The following is a 20670-nucleotide window of genomic DNA, read 5'->3' on the forward strand; positions in this document are numbered from 1 at the left end:
ACTGTCCTCTCTACCGTGTGTTGTGTAACATTTATGACTGCCTGTCGTATTAGCATCTGACCGGGGCAACCCAACCATCCTCATTTCTGCAGTGTCAGTAGGATGTGTGACTATACATAGACCTAACAGTCTGTTAGAGATTGGCTTTATTTACTTTGGTGACTGTTTATAGTTTTTAAATAAAACACTGAACATTTTGTTTTGTTTTACTCTTGTTTCTTGCTTCATTTTCTCCCACTTTAGCACTGATTGCCACGATTAGCACCACGTATACTTCCTGTGTTCGGTGTGTTACGGATGTGGAGTAAATTGAACAACAATTATTTAAATTTAATAAAATTATATATATTTTTATAATACCATTTATTGAGGTGGTTCTAGTACTGTGATTGAGCATGTGTAAAGACTGTTGGCGAGTCTACATTTAGTTACTAGTGAGTAAAGGATTTAATTGCTGAAAACTGTATGTAAACATTTAAAATACTAAAACAATACTGAGGCTACGTACACAGGTATTTTTTGAAACCGGAGATTTTCCGTTTTCGTTTTAAAAAATAATCCCGTCCACACGTAAACGCAGAAATGAAGGAAAACGCTGCTTGGAACATGCCAAAGCAACAGGTGGCGATATATTCCTAACAGTGTAGAAATGTTGGCCAATCAGAAGTCTAGAAGCCTCCTTGGGAAATAATAAACAAGGATGGGGCCTAGAAGTACCACTGATTTCCTTTCTAATCCGATACCAAGTAAAATTCAGGGTGGTATCGACGATACTGATCTGTTACCGATACTTTGTACAAAAACGTATTTTATTTACTGTATCTCAAATTATAGCGTCATAATGATTACAGGTCATCAGATTACTTGTTCTCATCACTTAATAATGCAGAATTCATCATATAGAAATAAAAAAAAATGAAATTGTGCGCTATTTGAACATATCGCCTGCCTGCCGCACTAAATGACTCCGTGAGAGACGTCTGTCTCGCCCTAGCAGCACCTGTCCCTGTCCTCCTCTTCACTTCGCCTCAACATACGCTCGTCATATTCTGTGATATGATTTACTCTGAGGTGTTTGACAAATTTGTGGTGTTGCCACAACACCTCACTTTCTTGCCACATGTATCACAAACCATGTGTGTGGAGGTAAAATGCGTCAGCACATGACTCCAATTACGCTCAGCCATTGTTGTGAGTGCGCACGCAGTAATTTACACTAACTTTATCCGTAAGGTAGCTAAAATTAACTGACAGTGAATAAACTAAATATGAAATGCTTTTAATAAAGTGTGAAAATTATACTTAAGCGGACAGCCAAGAGTAGTGGATAACAATAAAGAGAGTAAATTGTTGAACCAGACTAGCAAAAGTCTAGAAGGTCGTTTCCAATATTGAAAATTCTGACACTTGGGTAGCTCTGCTGTTTTTGTTTTTTGTCAGGGTCACACAAAGCCTTTCTTGTAAGACTCATGGATAAACGGTTAAAGTGGTTACCCATAGCGGGTACTCCACATCTTTGATGGGGAACATTTCTCATGCTGCTTGCCCAAACAAATTTGTCTCCATCACAGCTTATTGAAAGAGACTACCAAGTGTTCTAAGTATATATCGTTAGCTTATGGTTATGAATAACTACTGGATAAATAGTGGATAAACTGAATGCTAAAAGTTAGCAATGAGTAGTTAAGAAATTGGGTAATCCTAAATATATATATTTTAACCAAGCCTCAATGGGGAAAAAATATAATTGATAAATGAACAAAGTAATGTTCTTCTTAACATGTATTCAATTCATTTCTCAATCTGCACTCGAATCAATAAAGGCAAAATAAAACCTGCACTGTTATTTGTTTTGTTAATTGAATTTATATCAATATGAGCTGTTTTGACATTCTTATTAGCTCCTTGAGTCTACCTGTGCCTAATGTCAAGCACTAGATGCAAAAGGCCACACACACACACACACACACACACACACACACACGTCTATCAGGTCTCAGTTAGTGGGAAAGGCATGAGGTCAAATGAATTGTCTGTAGATTTGGAAACAAGCTTATGCCAAGGAACAAACTGGAGATACAAAGGAATACAGAAAATACCCAAGAGCTCACTGGCCTCCATTATTCTGAAACGGATGAAGTCTGGAGCCTTCCAATTATCATTACATTTTTGCTGTCAAATACCAGTTTCCCCAGATCTGGCTGCCCAGCCAAACTGAGTGCTTGGGACAAAGAGCCTTTTTTTCAGACAGGTAACCCAGAACCTGAACGAACAGCATAGTCACTGAGTTCCTTTGTAGGCATGAGGGAACACCAGTGCAGTGTTTCACCAAAGTGACCTTTACAGTAATGTCCCAGTTGAAAGAATTTTTCACTAAAAGGCACGTGACAGGCTGCTAAGAGATAGCAAAAAAGCCCACGAACCAGCATGAAGAGTACAATCCTCCATTCTGATGAAACAAAGATTGAACTATTTGACCACAATTGCCAGTGGCGTACAGAAAACAAACAACCAAACAACAGACACTGAGCAGGAAATAGCATCCTTATAGTAAGACACAGTGGTAGCAGGATCATGGTGATGATGGCTTCCTGCAGCTGTGGCAGGGAGCTGTCAGGGGAGAGGAAAAGAGGAATCTTCAGGAAACTTCCACAGGCTTTGGGAAAAATGCTGAGTATGAGCACTTCCCATCCAACCTGACTGAGCTTGAACACATCCATCAAAAAAAATAGTTGTGAATGTCATTATATATGTAGAATAATGAAAGGAAAAGTATATCAGTCGACTGAGTGGTAACTGCATACTGAAACAAGAAACAGAAAAGGCTGAAAAATTCACACAACCACAGATAATTTTCAAAGGAATGACTTCAAACAGATGCAATTCAAAGATGTAACCAGTGAGAGGGAGGAGAATAGTAATGAATGAATGAGTGGGGAAAAAACATAAAAGAATCAAAGAGTGGAAGGATCCTGCTCCTGTTACTCCAAACCCATCTAAATGATCTACAATGAGGGACATGACAGTCTGTTAAAAACAGGTCTAAACAATTGGTAACACCGTGAACCTCAGACGACTCCTTCCCTGGGCCTGTCTCTCTGTTCAGAGAGATCTGAACAGATGCCAGTGCTTTTAATATTCAACCCTCTGTTTTCATGCTTGGTTGCTGGGACTTCAAACAGCACTCTTTTCTGATACAACCCAACAACCTCCATTTGCTGGTGAGCTCAACCTTTTGTTCCGTTTAACCACCGGACACTTTCTCTTGGCTCGATCCTTTTGACATAATTGAATAGTTAATGACTTTGCTCAGCGCTCCACTTCCCACAGCTCCCAAAACATCTTTTGTGCATAATGTGACACTGCAGAAAGCTTTCAGGATTCATCAAAAGTCACACTGTGTTGGGGCATTCAGCAGTAATCTGACACTTTGTGTTGGTTTTTGATTCTGCTCAGTGCCCAGCTGAGGCGCTAACCTGATTGCCGTCCTTATGATATTTGTGTGGGCAACAAGAAAAATGTTTGTTTTAGATTACATAAATGTAGGTTTAGTTTAGCAACAGGCAATGCAACTGTGCCACTAATCTTGTGGTTTGGATCTTTGGTAGGTTTCAGTAGTTCCTCTAGCAATTCAGTTCAATTTTCTAAAAGTAATGCCAAGTCACAACAACAGCGATCTCAAGGTGTTTTATATTGTAAGGTAAAGACCCTAAAACAATACAGAGAAAACCTTTACAATCAGACAACATCCTGCGAGCAAGCACTTGGCAACAGTGGGAAAGAAACCTCCAAAAGAACTAGGCTCAGGGGGAAGAAGTTACTACTATAACTACTGCCACACACCCAAAAACAAAATAAATAGAACAATATCAAGACTTCTTTATGAAGTTTATGTGTACGTTTAGTAAAGAAGATCTGTAGTCGCACATCTGTCTGCTTACCAGGTGTTTGGTGGCTAATCTAAGCTTTACATCACTTCTAATTCCTCGCGTGGTCAAGCTCATTGTGACATCACTGGTCTAGTCCAATCGTCTTCAGGCCAGTCAGCCTGGTGTAATGGTGCAGAGGATATCTTCTTACTTACTTTCTTACTGACAATTGAGCACGGTATAGACACCACAGCCTATCTGAGTACTGTTGCTGACTATGACCGTAACTTTATGACAGTGTACCCATCTTCTGATGGCTTCTTCCAGCAGGATAACGCACCATATCACAAATCTCAAACTGATTTCTTGAACCTTTCCAGGTTCAAGACACCGTTCTGGTTTCAGAATCTTTCCAGCATCTAGCTGAATCTATACCATGAAAAATGAAGTCAGTACTTGAAAACAGTAAAGTCCATTGTGTGTAAATCTACCTCTCCTGCCCTTGAAAAGCCACACTAGTGGATACATTTATCTACTTTATACCTGTATGGGTAGAAATGGACTTTTAATACCCTTATTTATAATAGCCATGTGTGTGGGGATCGTGAAACGGAAATGCCAAACTGATTAAGCACACTAAAACTTTAAAATGGCAAATAGAACTTTTGTTGGTTTTTCTAGTCCAAAGACAAAATGACAGATGAGACTGTAATTTATTTTCAGAAGTTTCAGTGGGTGGGCAGATGTTTCCTCGGAGTGTGCAGCCACACCCCAGCTCATCCTTAAACACACCTCTGCTCCCTGCTATAAAGTTTCAGTCGGTTAGAAAGTGCTGGCAGTGTTTTGACTGTTGTGGTCTTTGTTCCAAACAAATAATCTCATTTCAGTCAAGGTTGCGTGATTATAAGCACAGAATTTGTGGTTGTTTAAAATATCTGGCTTGTTTTTACTACTAGCACATGCTCTGCCTCAGGTAACATTAAGCGAGTAAGCGATGGTTTGTGTAGATGTGTGTTTTTCTAAAGTAGGCGGGAAGAGAAATAGACTACTGTGTAAAAACAGACATCTGTACACTGCTATTATGTTGTTTTCATCAGACTGGATAGAGTCAGTATAAAATGTATCTTTGATAGGACCTGGGACTTTGGACTAACTCCACCACACACTAAACTTCAGCTCTCTGTTTACTGCATCATGACTTATCATGTGTGCTTGATTGTATGTAAGTTTCATATGTATTTATTCACGTTTTAAATTACAGTAAGAGTTTTATTATAATTGTGTACTGATTTATTTGGCTTAATCATTTGGAGTTATTGGATTAATGAGATAAATCGGCAATATAGGCGAAAGCCCCTATAACTTCGAAGAAAGCGTAAGTGAATGCTGAAAAAAGTCTGCTTTCTCATCCACTTGTTGCTGCTTCTCTTTCCATGTAAATAAATGCCAGATAGAAGGTATTCGCTTTGTAATATTCGGCGGTTCCCATAGGGGGCGCCAACGGCACCAACTCGCAGCCCGACTGCAAGACATGTGGCTGGGACTTTCGGAAAGCTACACTCGCTCTTTAGTCCTAAACAATTCCCAGATTGTGTGACTGGTCAGCATTCCCTAGCAGGAGTTTGCACGCTAAAAAGCCGTTTACTAGGCGCAAACCAGCCGCAGCTGCGCTCAAACGGTGAGTAACGACACCTGACGTTAGCTAAGCGGAGCTAGCTGCTAGGAGGCTAAAAGCAACGTAAGCAGGTGCTGTTGTTCAAAGCCGCTAGTTAGCTCTCAGCTAAACTTGCTAGCTAACTTGTGACCTTCAGTACAATCATCGTGGCTGATATTAAACGGTAGTTAGCCTTATTTACCGCCGTGCTAACAGTCTGCTAGCTCCAAATGTAGTTGTGTTTTTAGCTAGCAGTAGCTCGCTAGCTAACCAACAACAACCGTGTTGTGGCCGTCGTGTTGGCACTGGTTGAACAAGTTGGAGCTAATTTTGTGTCTCCAGCAGCCAGGCCGTACTGGCAAAAACACGCAACAAGCTTTTCAAATACCCCACATTTTACTGATGCAGTATGACTTTTAGACTAAGTTAGCATTTACATTTAAAAGACTGACTTTCAAGCTGCCTTCGGGCTTCGCAGTTAACCGGTGTTCCGAGTAGAAACACTTGAAATGGCCTGTGTTGACTTCGTTTGTTTGACTTGTTCAGTAATGCGGCTGTGTTCTTAGTCCGTTGCAGGAGCTTTAGCTAAACAAATTAGAAGTGTTCATATTTGGAGGATAGGAATTTCCAGACTGATTCGGGGTCAGTTATGGGAGACTCTCAGAAGTGTGGTGGCCTGGCGGAGTTGGGTTTGTTCACAGTGACTCAGGCTGTTAGTTACTCAAGTGTGCGTTCAGGCTACAAACATTCCTTCAACTGATAGACGCTAGAACATGGACTTGGTCAAAAATCTTGTCTGTACCTGTTTGTATTGGTTTTAGGCAACTGTTACCCAACCAAGCGTGCCGGAATAAATCAAATCTAAACCATTTCACTTTCACTTCTTGGTCTGAGTGCAACACAATCTATAGTGGTGATTGTAACTAACAGTAGTAGGTTTGTAATAGTAAAGTAGTGAAAAATTCCCTCATCAGTTCCAAAAATACATCTACCACGCCAAGATATCAGACCAAATGAGCACAACACAGACGAATATTATGGAGTAATTTAAAAAAAAGAGGGGGGATTCCTTGTTGCTTTAATTGTGTCTGTGGGGCCTTTAATGAACCTTTCACTCTCTCTCCCCTGTTGTGGCAAAAAAGTGATTTCCGGTATTTGCTCCCCCCCCCCAAAAGAAAAAAGAAAGAAAGAAAGATTGCTTGTATTCAGACAGTTGTCACTGACTTGTTGTCCTATAATTTGTGAAACCTGTCAAACCCTATGTCATGAATGATACCAAGTCATTTCGAGCCACAAACAACATTCCTGTCACAAGGTAGAAGCTGCAGTTATTTTTTTTGAAAGTGGGTTTTATACATCCTTCATTCACCTAAACAGTCTTATTTACATTAAAAAAAATGTATTTTATAAGAGTGATCTGACCAAGAGGGCAGCAGAAATTGCAACAAATATAACATAATAGTTGTATAAACATATTTTAAGTGATATATTATCCCTCCATGAACCCTGATGACTACAGTCTTTTTTACTAATATAAGAAAAGACATTACACATAAAAACAGAAATCACTTTTTGGCACAAGGCCTTTCTCACTAGAACGGTAACAATGAAACTTACGAGAAATACAAATCTGTACCGTGTCACAACTGATAAAACACATTTAGCTTTTGACAGTCCCACCGATATGTTGTTATTGCATTTTTGGGTATCATATTGTTATTGACTGAGTTTTGATTGGTTAGTTCTTACAACACTTATTAGAATTTCTGATTTTACATTGTTAGATAGATTATTGCTTTAATACACATCTTATTTAAAAATAGATGTGAATTGCAAAAGTAGTTTTTTTCCACTTGACAGGTGTGACTAAGCTACAATCTTTTTGCAATAGATACTCAGTTCTTTAATGGTACTCCACCTTTTTTTTTTTTTTTTTTTTTTTAAGTTCTATTACAGCAGTAGAGGGGTGTATTATCTGTGATTAGGTCATATTGCACAGTGGCTATTTTTCTTCTGATAAATTATTTATTCAGGGATTTCAGCGAAAGTATCGTATTCTCTGCATCTGAGGCTTATCGCTTTGTTATTTCAAAAGAAATAAAGGAGATAAAATCTGGGGTAGATTGTGGCCCCAATAAAGTGCAAGATAACTTCATAATCTGTAGCCAAGTTGAGAGCAGCCGAGAAATGGGGTCACTACTGTTTATTGATGGTGTGACTTGCTGATAGAAGTGGCAGGAGGAGTTGGGAGTGTACAGATCTGTACGCTCTGCTCAGATTGCGTCAAATGCTGTAAAACTGATGAGGCAGTGCTTCACAGTGCAAATGAATAATGACCCAAAGCACACTGCAAAAGCAACCCAAGAGTTTGTCAAGACAAAGAAATGGGATATTCTTCAATTTCATTTAATCACCTTAACGCAACAGTTTACTGATGACAAAAATGAAGGCAGAGAGACCCACAAACACACAGCAGCTGAAGGTGGCTATAGTAAAAGCCTGACAGAATATCTGGGAAGTATTAGGACTATGTATAAAAATGGTTGTAATTCCTGAACAGTTAATCCAGTACTTCTGCTAAACCCCTTGAACTCAAGCTGAAAGTCAGCACTTCAGTCACGTCTTGATTGTATTGTTAAGACTTTAGCAACTTTACTTCTCCTACTTTACTGCTTCCAATCCAGTACTCTAACTGTACTCTTAAAAACTACTTGTGCTATTATTTGAGAGAATCAACTCTCTCAAACTCAAAGTTTTAATCAATAAGACAGTCAAACAAGTTTTGATCATCTCAGTAAAAAAAACAAACTCAAAAGTTCACAGAAAGTGTCACCATTCACTCAGTCTCTACAGTTATTAGTGGGATGCATTTAACTTCCACTCCTTATAAATACACCTTGGCTTTGGGATCTGCTCATACAAAGTACGGATCCCTCAGTGTTAGATCAACAAACTTTTTTCTTTACTGAGAGGAATAGATGGTGAATCATTCTTTAATCTGCAAGGCAACATCTGCCTCCGCAGGCATGTTTCATTCTGGACTGCTTTATGCTTTATACTTATGCTTAGCATTAAGATTCCTTATTCCCTTATGCTGTTTTTTTATGGTCATGCTTGATTCTCCTTTTTCTGCCGTCTGTTTTGATTAAATATTAAAGGTACAGCCCTTAAATGGTTCCAGTATTTTTTGTCAGATAGGAGTTTCTCTGGCCAGGCTGTGTTTATTCGTGTTTTAGTATTTATTGGTTGCTGATTTAGCAATTTAGCACACCTGCTCATGCACAAAGAGTTGAGCTGATACATGAGAAGCAATGATGATGTTAACTGAATTGAATCCAGCTAAGTCAAAGCTTTGTGTTAAGTGTTAAACCTGTGATAATATGATGAGAGAGTGAGAGGGAAAGAGCCATTGACTGAGTTTTTCAGTCTTGTTAACTCTCTTGAACACAGTGTTCATTCACAAATTTGCTGTGAAGACACAAAGAAATGTTTTTGTTGTGTGATAACATGCAAACTCTGCATGCAAACATTTGGAGGCACCGTTCTCAGACACGGATCGATGCAGAGCAGTGAAAGATGCCAACCTCAAATGAGCCAGTGAAAATCGTGGTTGTTGTCAGTCTCATTATAAAGTGCTTTTAGTCCTTGTTTTTTTTTTTTCTTTTCTTTTTTTTTTCCTTCCCTCCTCTGTAAAATAGGACAGTGTTAAAGCATTCTCTCTCTCTCTCTCTCTCTCTCTCTCTCTCTCTCTCTCTCTCTCTCTCTCTCTCTCTCTCTCTCTCTCTCTCTCTCTCTCTCTCTCTCTCTCTCTCTCTCTCTCTCTCTCAGAGTCCTGGAACCAGCTAATGGGCCCTAAAAATATATACAGAACTTTGCAACAATATGATGGCAGTGTAAATCACACAAGCTCAGGTTGAAACTTGTCATAAAGATTTCTACTTTAGTGTTGCTTATTCTGCAGAATATGTGTTTTGTGAAAGTGGCAGTTTGATGACTCGCTGTATTTCCACTAAGCTGATGTTGCATTGACAGATTTTGTTTTTGTGTAAGACTGAATAAATGTGGATTTAAAAGTGAATGTACCTCTTCCAGAAAGGACAGTATCCTTTAATTGTATTGTGCAAATTCATGTGCAGGATGTTGATCCAGCATAATGTAATCATCCTAAAACGTAAATATACCTGCATGTCTCTATTCTACAGCATGAACCAGGTTTGATGTGCACAGTTGATTCCCAGAGAAAACTGAGCTTGGACATCATTGCTTATTTCTAAAATAAGAAAGAGGTTTACCTCAATCTTGTCTTATATTGTTTAGAGCCAGGTGGGAGTTTTCCTCTGCAGTTCATTTGTATTTTTCACTATTTATTTGTCAAAATTCAAGGGACCTGCTAGTAGGAAGTGTCTGACAGGTTTGTTCAGAGGATTTGATAAAAATGCAAATCTTTAACAAAGACGCTTCATAGTAAACTGATAACTAAGGCTGTTTATCTACCATTAACCTTCTGAGGGGGAAAAAAAGAGATTGTTTTGTTACATGCTACATTCAGTATCTTGCAGTATCTAACCAACTCTTCATTTCTGTCACCTTCCCTCTGTTGTAGTGGGGATCACGACAGCCAGGGGCCGGACATGATTGGAGCTGGAAGCGGTGAGAAATTCTAACCTTCGTTTAGCTGCATGTTGCATAAACATAGCAGACTCTATTTTTTTAAGACTGATTGGTGTAAGTAAATATTTTTCATACTTGTGTGTATCCTCTGCGGCGTATACAGGCGGCCAGGGCCCGCCTGATGGGGCAGACGGCGAGGAGGCGGAGAGGTGTCCTATCTGCCTGGGCGTCCTGGCTGGAGGCGAACTCGCCATGCCTGATAGCTGCTGCCATGTCTTCTGCCTCAGATGCCTCCTCACATGGGCAGAGGTGACACTCAGATAACGCTAATATAGTAGTGGCACTAAGTGGAAGTGATTTTTAGGTCATGTCATGTGTAGTGAACAATTATATATCTGGTCTGTCTGTGAATTAATCACTATATTCTGTCTTAGATCCAGAATGATATTTTAATGAGTATTAGTGCATTGACAACAAAGGTGACTTGGGATGTGAGAAAGCAACCAATGCCATCAAAGCCCGGTTTGATGTGCTAAAACTGGCTTTCTGTTTGTTAATGTTGGCTAACGTTACCTGCTAGCAAAGACACATATCAGTGTAACAGCTAGCAGGCTAACCGTAGTTTACTTCCTCACTAAAGTTGTTGCAGACAAGATGTTACCTGTAGCTCCTTATAACAAGTTTTTGTTGTGCTGGGTGTTGGTTGACATTAGTGATTAGTGGATTTTTGAGCTACATTTAGCTAGTGTTGCTCACCTTTGACACTGGGCCCCGGTCCACATGCTGTTGGAGGAAACCAGGGAAGTTGGGGAAGGTCGGATCATTTTAGTTATGTTTATTCTCTTTAAACTTGGCAGTAAAAAGCCTTGAGTACAGAGGGAAAAGTTCAAAGGCGTTAGCAATGATATTCTTGTGCCAGTACTCATGCCAAAAATAGCATCTAGTGATTTCCCTCATGTCAGACTGGAAAAGCCCGTAAGCCTTTAAGCATTCATGCCTTTCATTCGTATTAGTGTACTAATGATGTTTTGTTTGCTTTAATTTGAAGCTGCAGATGGCTCCTTCCTGCCCCGTGGATAGAAGACCTTTCAGTCATGTTTACAGATGGGACAGGATTCTCGGCTGTGTGCAGGTCAATGTGCTGTTTTCTCTGTTTACTGCTGTTGTTTTAAGCTTTGTTGAAATTTCCTGTGCTGTAAAGCTGAGACACCCGCTGCCTGCTGTTAACGAGAAATACGGAGCGTTATTTTCCCATGATGTCAGTTTATTTGAAGTGTATTTAAGAAGAATTTTAACAGCTGAAAAAAAATTTGGTTGAAGTGGTTTTGAGTTAGCCTGGGATTGACCTAGAACAGGGGTGCCCAATCCCGGTCCTCGAGAGCTACCGTCCTGCAGCTTTTAGATGCATCCCTACTCCAACACAGCTGAATCAAATGGTTTGATCTCTTCAGCATGCCATCATGTTTGGCAAAGGCCTGATAACAAGCCATTCATTTGATTCAGGTGTGTGGGAACAAGGATGCATCTAAAAGCTGCAGGACGGTAGCTCTCGAGGACTGGGATTGGGCACCCCTGACCTAGAAGGTAAAGCCAGCAGTCAAAATTAGTTTTGTTTCCAAGTCACATGTAGGCCAGCTGTCAAGCCACCACACTGCCTCACATGACTTTTGTCTTTATATGTACTTAAAAAATAAATAAATAAATATGCTTCTATCCTCAAAGGTCCCTGTGAGGAAGCGACTGTCTCAAAGCGATGCTGAGAACTGCTGCTGTAGAAACCCTGAACAAAAAGTCTGTCTCAAGTGAGTGTTAGACTGTTTCTTTCTTAACATTACTGGGTCGCCTCTTAGGCCGGCCCTTGACATTTGACTGTGAGTGCAACCAAGAACTGATAAAATGGTTATCTTTTCAGAAGCAAGCCCACAAGAAGGTTGAGACGGCAAAAGGTGGAGAGGACGGCAGGCGCTAAAACAAAAGGACTTGTGAGGAAATGTATGTTAGAGCGCTTCTGCCCCAGAAATGTGGCTAGCCTTTTCTCGCATTGTGTCAGCAATCTCACGTCTTTAAATGTGTTTATAGGTAACGATGAGGATCCCTCCTCACTGAGCAGAAAAAAGGTAACTGCTTTGTTTTTTTTGTTTTTTATCTGTCCCACACACGTTTCACTGTTAGGTTTGATGTCACTGTTGATTCTTTGCATTTCTTTCTTCAGGTGAGAGGAACAGACTGCTGTACGTGGTCACCTCCTCCCTGTGTTTCATTAGTTACGTCAGCACAGGACGTGTAAGTGACACTGATTTAATGAAATAATATGTTAGTAGTTTTTTTTGTAGTTTGTACTCTTTGTCAGGATTTTTTTTTAAAGTGCTTACAGCGATCATGTTTAAAGTGCGCTCAGTCGATCAGTTGGAGAAGTCAAAAAATTGGGTTGAATTCTAAACATAGTAGGTGGATCTTTAAAAAGTTTTATGGTATTAAACACATTAACATTAAAATTTATTAGTGGAGTCACTGCACAAAACTCCAGCACACAGTGCCTCTTTGACATATTGCATGCATTAACGTCTTGCTGTTTTAGAAACAGGCCAGACTATGGTAAATGGTAAATGGCCTGCATTTGTATAGCGCTTTTCTAGTCCCTAAGGACCCCAAAGCGCTTCACACTACATTCAGTCATTCACCCATTCACACACACATTCACACACTGGCGATGGCAAGCTACATTGTAGCCACAGCTGCCCTGAGGCGCACTGACAGAGGCGAGGCTGCCGGACACTGGCGCCACCGGGCCCTCTGACCACCACCAGTAGGCAAACACGGGGTTAGGAAACATCTTGGGCAAGACTATGTTTCACATCCTATGTCAGTAAGGCTTTATTGATAGGACAGCTCTGAATCATGGTTAACTTCATTCACGTGCAGTGATGAATTATTGTGCTAACTGTGCACTATTAACATGTCACCTAAACAACCAAAGGTTGACTTTTTATGTGTAAGCAGGATTAACTGTAAGAGTAGACTGATACATTGTAGCTTAACAGTTTTAGCTCATGTCTTTAAAAATAGAAAAAATAAAAAACTTACAAAATTCTCGATGCTGGCAGAGGGTCTCCTGAGGCTGCAGTGTATAGACAGAAACTCTGAAAACGATAAAGAAAACATCCTTACCAACTCCGTCAGTGGAACTGTTTTATTCCCGTGGTTTTCAACCCACTGGGGATAGAGCAACTGAAGATGGAAACATCAGGGAAACTAAGATGAATAAACATTGATTTTGTAATGTGCTGACCTTCAGTTCACTCAAATTTGACTTCAGGCAGACATGCCAGAAAAAGTTGGTGTTTGGATATGGAAAGGTGCAAGTTTAATGACACTCCTGAAGAAAACCACAACTCGTGGTGGTTAAAACTGGTGCCTGAAAGCGTTTCTGAAACTCCCCACACTGTGTGTGGAAGATGTTTCGGTTCGGATATCGTTTGGAGTGGCAGTGATTTTTTTTTTCTTTTCACACTGATAAACAAGTTGGAAAAATGTTGTAAATTTAACCACATACTTTAGCTTCTTGCTTTTATTTTTGAACTAGCACTTAAAAAGTAACTTGTAAAATTAGCTGTAAGTATAGACCTTTTTATAGATATAAAGTCTGCTTCTTCTAAGAATAGGTAACATCAAATAATTGACAGATTACAGTTTAGACCTATTTTAACTGTAGAAACCAAAAAATATCTCATGTTCAGAAGCTGGACGGCAGGGCAGATGGGTAAATCTACTTCTGAACATGAGATATTTTGGGTACCTGGGAACCATTTATTTTGGACTATAACTTTACATTTGAAATTCAAATTAGTGCTGTGTAGAAAGCACTTTTGTAACTCTTACCCTGCTTTCACTGTCCTTCAGTGCAGATCCTGAGTGGCTGGCAGAAGATATACCATATGACACTGGACTCAAGCAGTGCAAGCCCCAGGTGCAGCACTGTCCCTGGCTCTCTCCTGCTGCTCCCATCCCTGCTAATGGCACCTCAAGGTAATAAAATTCCCACTGCTGTGACCGTTTTCACAAACTGACAACATCTTTCATTAGATCCTATCCACAGCCTCAGTTTGACACTCGTGGTTTAGTCTGTCAGTCAGGACTATAGAACAGCGCACACAAGGAATTGTCCTGAGTATAAAACACAGGAGCTTTAAAACTGCACACTGAAATGTTTCACTTGGTAAATTCTTGAAAAGTTTGTTTTGGTAACATTGATTGGGGTCCATTCAAACAGGACATTAGAATGAGTTCTTCTTTGGGTTTTTGGGACTTTAAAATTGTGGAAAAGTAGGAATGAAGAACGCACTGAGATAAAATCTGACCTCTAGCTGTTTGTTGGTTTTACAGGCAGAGTTTCCATGGAACCAGTTGGAATCACAACACGTTTCCATTTGGATTTGGCTCATTTCCATTTACCTCCAGCTCACCGTTCACCCCGAGCAACTTTGGTGAGACACATTCGACACAGTTGACTTTTTTCTATGATCACAAAGCCAAGAAAGCACGAGACGAGGCTAATCGAAACGTATTGGCTGAAGCATATGCTTATTACGCCAACCAGACAATCCTCATAGGGGATTGTCTGGTTGTTGGGGTTTTCTGTTTCATGTTGTATGGTCTCTAGGTGACTGTAGTGACTGTATGGATGGATGAAATGTAGAAGAACCATTAAAGTCTTGAACTAGATATCAATAAGAAGTAAAATCAAATGACTGTATTCAAACGGCAGCTGCTGTTCATAGGAAACACTGGACCAAAATAATAGTGAATCACAGGCTTCTATAACCAGTCTCTCTGCCATGTAGTGTTTCAGGGTGTTGTCTGCGCCATCACGTGTCCCAAAGGAGGAGAGAAGAGAGGTGGCCGAGCTTCAACCTCCAAAGCCCCCACCAAAGAGACAGAGTCTCTACCGTCGAGACGATCAGGACGCAACAGCAGCAAAACTCAAGAAGAGACTCCTGCATCTGACCCTTCAACACCTCCACAGTCCAGTTTGTCAGACTCCGACTCATCTGCTAGCCAGTCCACAAGGCCTGGCAAGGCTTCTCAGGTGCCGGCCAAGAGGAAAGGGAAACGAGTGACAAACCGAAAGGCTAGCGGCAAACGGAAAGCCACAACGAGAAAAAAAAGCTCTCCGGAAGTTGTTAACAGTCCAGCAGCTAGCGAGGAGGAAGCACAGGAGGACGCAGTGGAAGAGGCATGTGAGGAAGTGCAGGAGGAAGCACAGGTAGAGGCACAGGAAGCATCACAGGAGGAGGAAAATGACGTGAGTCAAAACAGGGAGGAGGTGGAGGAAGAAGAAGAGGAAGATAAAACTGAACAGGAGCAGGATGGAAGTCACTCAGAACAGCAGCAGTCTGACGCTGAAGATGGTCTCAATGAGGAACAGGATGGTTTCAATTCCTCTGATGAGCAGCGAGCCGGAGGAGCTATGAATGATGTGGGACAGGAGAGTGAGGAAGCTCAGGAACAAAGTGATGAGCACGAGCAAGAAGAGAAAGCCGACGAAGGTGAGAGTGACGTCTCATGTCCCTCAGGATCAGCTGTTAGCAGCCCTGGTTTGTGCTCTGAAGGAGTCGAGAGCAAAAAAGAGAAGGAAGAGCAGGCCAGTCCAGTTTCCTCTGGAGAAAAGCATCCAGAGGAAAGGACTTCGCCATCCCCATCCCACTCCTCCACACAGAATGCTCTGGAAGATGTAGTGTCTCCACAGTGTGACGAGCAGGTGGAGCAGGATGATGAAATGGACATTTGTGCAGAGTCAGAAGATGCCAACAATGAAGAATCTTCAAAGAAAGTGAAGGCTGAATCATGTGGGAGTTTAGCACAACCTGGTTCTCCCTCTGCTCGAGAGGAAAATGTAGCTGACCAAGAAGCGAAAGTTTCAGAGGTCATTGAGGCAGAAATGCTGGCATCAATAGAGCATTCGGGAGTCGACAACTCTGTGGAAGAATCCAAGGATGACACAAGTGTTGTCCCCATGGACTGCAGTTCACCCACGAGCGAGCATGGGAACAGCCCCGTTTTGGAACCTCCGAGTGAGACTGCTTCCCCTGCTCCTGTAGAACCACCTCCTACAACTTCTGAAAGCCACGTCACCAAAGATGAAGGCGCCAAGGACAAAAGGGAGAGAGACAGGAGCCAAGAGAGGAAGAATGGCAAGCAGCGGAGATCTCGCTTCCACTCTCCAACTTCCACGTGGTCACCTAAGAGGGACTCAAAGAGAGAAACATGCAGGCGTTCACGTTCACGGTCTAGAGAACGTGACAGCAGCCCTTCCCCGAGGCGCTCTTCACGGGCTCGCAGCAGAGAAAGAGACAGGGACCGGGATGGAGACAGAGACTATTCTAGGAGAGATCGTAGTCGGGACAGAAGGAGGCGACGGTCCCGCTCAAGATCCCGGTCAAGGTCCCGGTCTAGATCTCGATCTAGAACAAGATCACACAGACGAGGGCCCAGCCCTGAATGGTCGACATCTAGAGAGCAGTCTCCTCAGAGGAAGGAGCGTAGAAGCTGGAGATCTGGAGCCGGTGGTGGGTCTGGCAGTGAAGGACGGAGGTATCACGGCAGCGCTGGCCACTTTGAAAATGGTGTCCCTGCAGAAAGTTCTCCTGATCGCCAGAGCTCAGACAATCCCGATTGGGTTACAGAAAAGATTCGAGGAGATGCTGATGGAAGGAACCGGGACTTCGGGTACAGCAGCAGCTCACGCTGGGAAGACCATCGTGGAAGTGGTGGGAACAGAGGAGAACAACGAAGTCGAGGGGGCCCTGGAGGGTTTGAACGTGGCCGGGGCGGAGGACGTGGTGGTGGCAACCGCAACTTTTACAACCAACAGGAAGAAATGTCTGACAGCCGCTGGCAGTCGAGGAACAACTTCTCAGGTACAGGCAACAATTCAGGGAACGACGCATACAGCCGATTCAATGAAAACCGAGGTGGCGGGCGCAGGAAAGAGCCTGAGCCAGGCGAGCCTATGGTTGACCGCTCAGGCTGGTCCTCTGCATCCAGCTGGGCTGTCAGGAGGACACTGCCTGCAGATGTTCAAGACTATTACTCAAAAAGGGAGAGAGGCCCGGGCACGTGGAGCCGGCAGGAGGAAGAGCAGCAGCCACCAGCTGCAGCAGGTGAGACCTCTTTATTTTGTCGATACACCTCCAAAAAATCAGGCATCACTGTGTTGTCTGCACTGCAGAGTTGAAAAGTAAAGAAGCATGTTATACATTATGGTGGTATGTGTTGAATATTCTCTTTGAGCCAACGAGAAGAAGATAATTTTAGTTCATGTGTGAGGAGAGAACAACTAGAAATTACCCCCAGGTATCTGCACTCCATTCGATTTAGAGGAAACTGTGATTTCTTTGAAGTTAATTTATTCCTTTGAAAGTCTCACAACATCTATTTTTGATATAAGGCGGCTCTTTTCATTCTGCCTTCTGCGAATCCTGTCCTGCACTTTTTTATATAAACCTACGTGAATAAGCACAGACAGAGTTTTATTTAGCCTCTCACATTCACTGTCCCCTCACATTTTTTCATTATTATTTGTGGTCCTTGTTCTCCAGATCCTCCAAAAAGCGATCCTCCTCTCCAGGCAGTCCCCGGTAATGCTCCGGTGCCTCTGATGAACGTGATTCCACCTCATCCTCCGCAGCTTAATGTTATTCATCACTACCCCATGCAGGCCCCACGAGGAGCCCTGCCGGTCAGCTTGCAGCCTGCAGCACCCTATGCCATGCCTCCTCAGGTCCCCATGCATCTCCACCCTGCTGTGCCGCTGCTGCAGGTGCCCGCTGTGGGTGCTCAGGGCCTCCCACCTCCTCCACCACCACCTCCACCAATGCAGCAAGGCAGCCAGACAGCAGCGGTTCAGCCAGACGGCCACGCTGCACAGGTATGGTAGTCTTGGCAGGATTAGTTTCCAATTCCTGAATGTCTAATGTTTTTATTTATTTATTTTATAAATGGGCACAATAACTGTCTCCAAGCAGTTCTTCCCATAATTCTCTCTGTGATTTTTCCATTTTGCATTAGATGGCCAATACCAAGGTGAGTTTTGTGAAACCAGCATTGCTTCCAACCCCAACCAAAGCTGGGGTTGTAGCAGTGACACAAGGCCAGCCGGCACCAAGCCAGGCGCTGCCATCCTCTACAACTCAGCCCGGCCAGCATAACAAGGCCCAGGCTGACAGCTCCAAAAAAGAAAAGGTAACTGATCTGTCACTCCATCAAAGGTCATTCAGTAAAGTTTTTTTCTTCTCTGCCCTTTTCTGTTTGTTGTCTTTTGGATAATCCAAGTTCCTCTTACTGTTGCAGAAACAACAGATCCAAGAGAAAGCTATAAATGAAGTGAAGACAGCCATCAAACCATTTTACCAAAAGAAGGAGATTACAAAGGAGGAGTACAAGGAGATTGTGCGCAAGGCAGTAGAGAAGGTAAACCCTCAGATTTCTTTTACTGTCATCTGCATTTTTAATGCAATCAGAGCCCAATACACGGCCTTTAAATTATATTGAATACAGACACCTAGCTGTGTGGTAGCCAGGTGTAATGTTCACACAAACTCTGAGAGCAGCTAGCTTATTATTGTTCTCATTATTGAGTGTATTTGCCAACAGTTGCTGCTAACATTAGATATTTTTGGTTTTGTGAAGGCCAAATAAAAGCCCGCTGCTTTTTAAAACAACCACATACAGACTGTTACATTTAGGGATCGGTATTTCCTGACTTTATGTGTTTGGCTTTTCTTCCACTTCAGGTGTGTCACAGCAAGAGTGGGGAGGTGAACTCTGGTAAGGTGGCCAACCTGGTGAAGGCCTACGTGGACAAATACAAGCATGCCCGCAAGAAATGAAACGTCGCCCTGCTGCTGAGGTGGCAAAAACCCTCAAAGACCCATTGAGCTGCTCAAGTGCAATTTCTTCTCCTTGGAATTTGGCCTCCGAGCTGAAAGATGATGGAGAGCCAGCTTTTTTTTTCCCCTTTTCTTTTCTTTTTTTGATATCTCTACCTTTTATTGAATGATGAAGATTTTTTTCTATAGATTTTCATATTTTGTCAGAAAAGAACAACCCAATCAGAAATTGTAATGCAAGAGCCCTTTATTTTGCATAGATCATGTGACTTGGGAACTACTGTAAAGAGCGCAGGCTAGTGTGGGGAGAGGGGGTGGGTGGGGTGGATGATGTTAAAGATGCACCACTCAGTGAAAGACATTTCCAGGGTGCCAGCTGGTACAACGAATTTCTCTGTTAGGGCATCCTGATCGCTTCTGAACTGAATATTGTCAGTGTCCTTTTTTAAATGTTAAATAATATTTCAGATGAGATCCTAGTTTATTGCCTTTATCAATCTGTGTGGCCCAGTGATGGGCTGGAATCTAATGAACGTGATTGTAATCAGGGCCCTGATTGGACCCAAACTGGGTTAACCAATCAGCAGTGAGTGTATAATGTGAGCTGTAGCTCCTGGGTGGGAGGGGGTAGTTTAGAAACTCCACCCCCTTGCTTGAATGTGTAATAAGTGTCTGAGTATACATGAACTGTGGAAGCTATCCAGAGAGTAGTTGAATAAATTAGCTGCCTCCTAACGTGCTTCTGTGTGTGTTGTGACAGGAGTTGCATGAAAGACTTCCTGTTAGAGCGCCGGGTCACTGTAAGATTTAATTGCAGGCTACACGGTGTGACATGAATCTAATAAACAATATCAAGGTAGATATATGTAGAGTGACCAACAGCGTTGGTGCGTTCATGGTCGTTGGAGAACAGCGTGACATGAAGAGAAATGCTCTTTTTCTTAGGTTTCTTTTATGGTACTGTGCAAAAGTCTAGAGCCAACAATGTATTGAAACGTGTAGACATACATGGATACATACTGGGTCTAAACAAAAAAGCTGACTGAGTCTGACTGTTCCAGTGTCTTTTTCTGTCTTTGCTTTTACTGTATTAGCAGTGTGTTTGGGATCATCATCATGATGGAACAGGAACATCACCAACACCACTGGCTGACAAGCACCCCAAAACCAAAGCCTCCCCCGTGTTTTACACGTGGTTGTAGACACTCACTGTTTTATCCTGTCTGCGCTTAGTGACAATAATTTAAAGCAGGAATGTGGAATTAACATCTCAATAAGACCTGATTTTCAGTCCAGCTCTTGAGTAATTTGGCATACCCTCAGTCTTTTCTCCGTTTCCCTTCCCTGTTTCTAATGAGGTGTAAGTGAACAGTAGACGGATGGATTTTTCTTTTAAAGACATGACTTTCAGAATACTGTTCCTCTGCTGTAGATCAGTTTTTAGGCTTTCCTTAAGTCTTCTTTGGCCACTTTTGTTTGTCAAATTTCCTCAAATTTGTAGAAGGACACACTAAACGTCTGTGTGTCCTTATATCGACTGGGATTTGCCAATTTTTCAGCTACTAGCGATACTATTTTTCCTGGGGTTTTTTTGTTTGTTTTGTTTTGGGGTTTTTTTTGGGCTGTCAAATGGTTTCATCTTTTCAGC

General features: G+C 42.0%; 2 protein-coding genes across 5 annotated transcripts in view; both read left to right on the top strand.

Annotated features, from left to right (window-relative positions):
* arid2 (AT-rich interactive domain 2) overlaps window positions 1-197 on the top strand; it is a 40287-nt gene extending 40090 nt beyond the window's left edge. Inside the window, exon 21 of the mRNA XM_085385846.1 lies at window positions 1-197. This exon is cut by the window's left edge and continues 1546 nt beyond it. The gene's annotated coding sequence lies outside the window, so the exon portion shown is untranslated.
* A 5170-nt stretch (window positions 198-5367) lies between these two features.
* Window positions 5368-19757, top strand: scaf11 (SR-related CTD-associated factor 11). Of its 4 annotated transcripts, none has more exons than XM_085386333.1 (15): window positions 5368-5547; window positions 10127-10173; window positions 10298-10443; window positions 11183-11266; window positions 11857-11936; window positions 12047-12126; window positions 12214-12251; window positions 12347-12417; window positions 14035-14160; window positions 14518-14618; window positions 14976-17294; window positions 17733-18061; window positions 18202-18375; window positions 18484-18603; window positions 18927-19757. In XM_085386333.1, the coding sequence occupies exons 2-15, from the start codon at window positions 10155-10157 to the stop codon at window positions 19020-19022; spliced, it is 3783 nt and encodes a 1260-aa protein (XP_085242459.1). In that variant the 5' UTR covers window positions 5368-5547; window positions 10127-10154; the 3' UTR covers window positions 19023-19757. The 4 variants fall into 4 exon arrangements, with proteins under 4 accessions (XP_085242459.1, XP_085242460.1, XP_085242461.1 ...); XM_085386334.1 differs by having other exon boundaries at window positions 12050-12126; XM_085386335.1 differs by having other exon boundaries at window positions 11189-11266.
* Window positions 19758-20670: the final 913 nt, after the last annotated feature.

Source organism: Rhamphochromis longiceps, linkage group LG17 (genome assembly GCF_057381845.1).
Source record: "Rhamphochromis longiceps isolate RC_006_pf linkage group LG17, R_longiceps_female_GT1.1, whole genome shotgun sequence".
Classification (NCBI taxonomy): Eukaryota; Metazoa; Chordata; class Actinopteri; order Cichliformes; family Cichlidae; genus Rhamphochromis; species Rhamphochromis longiceps.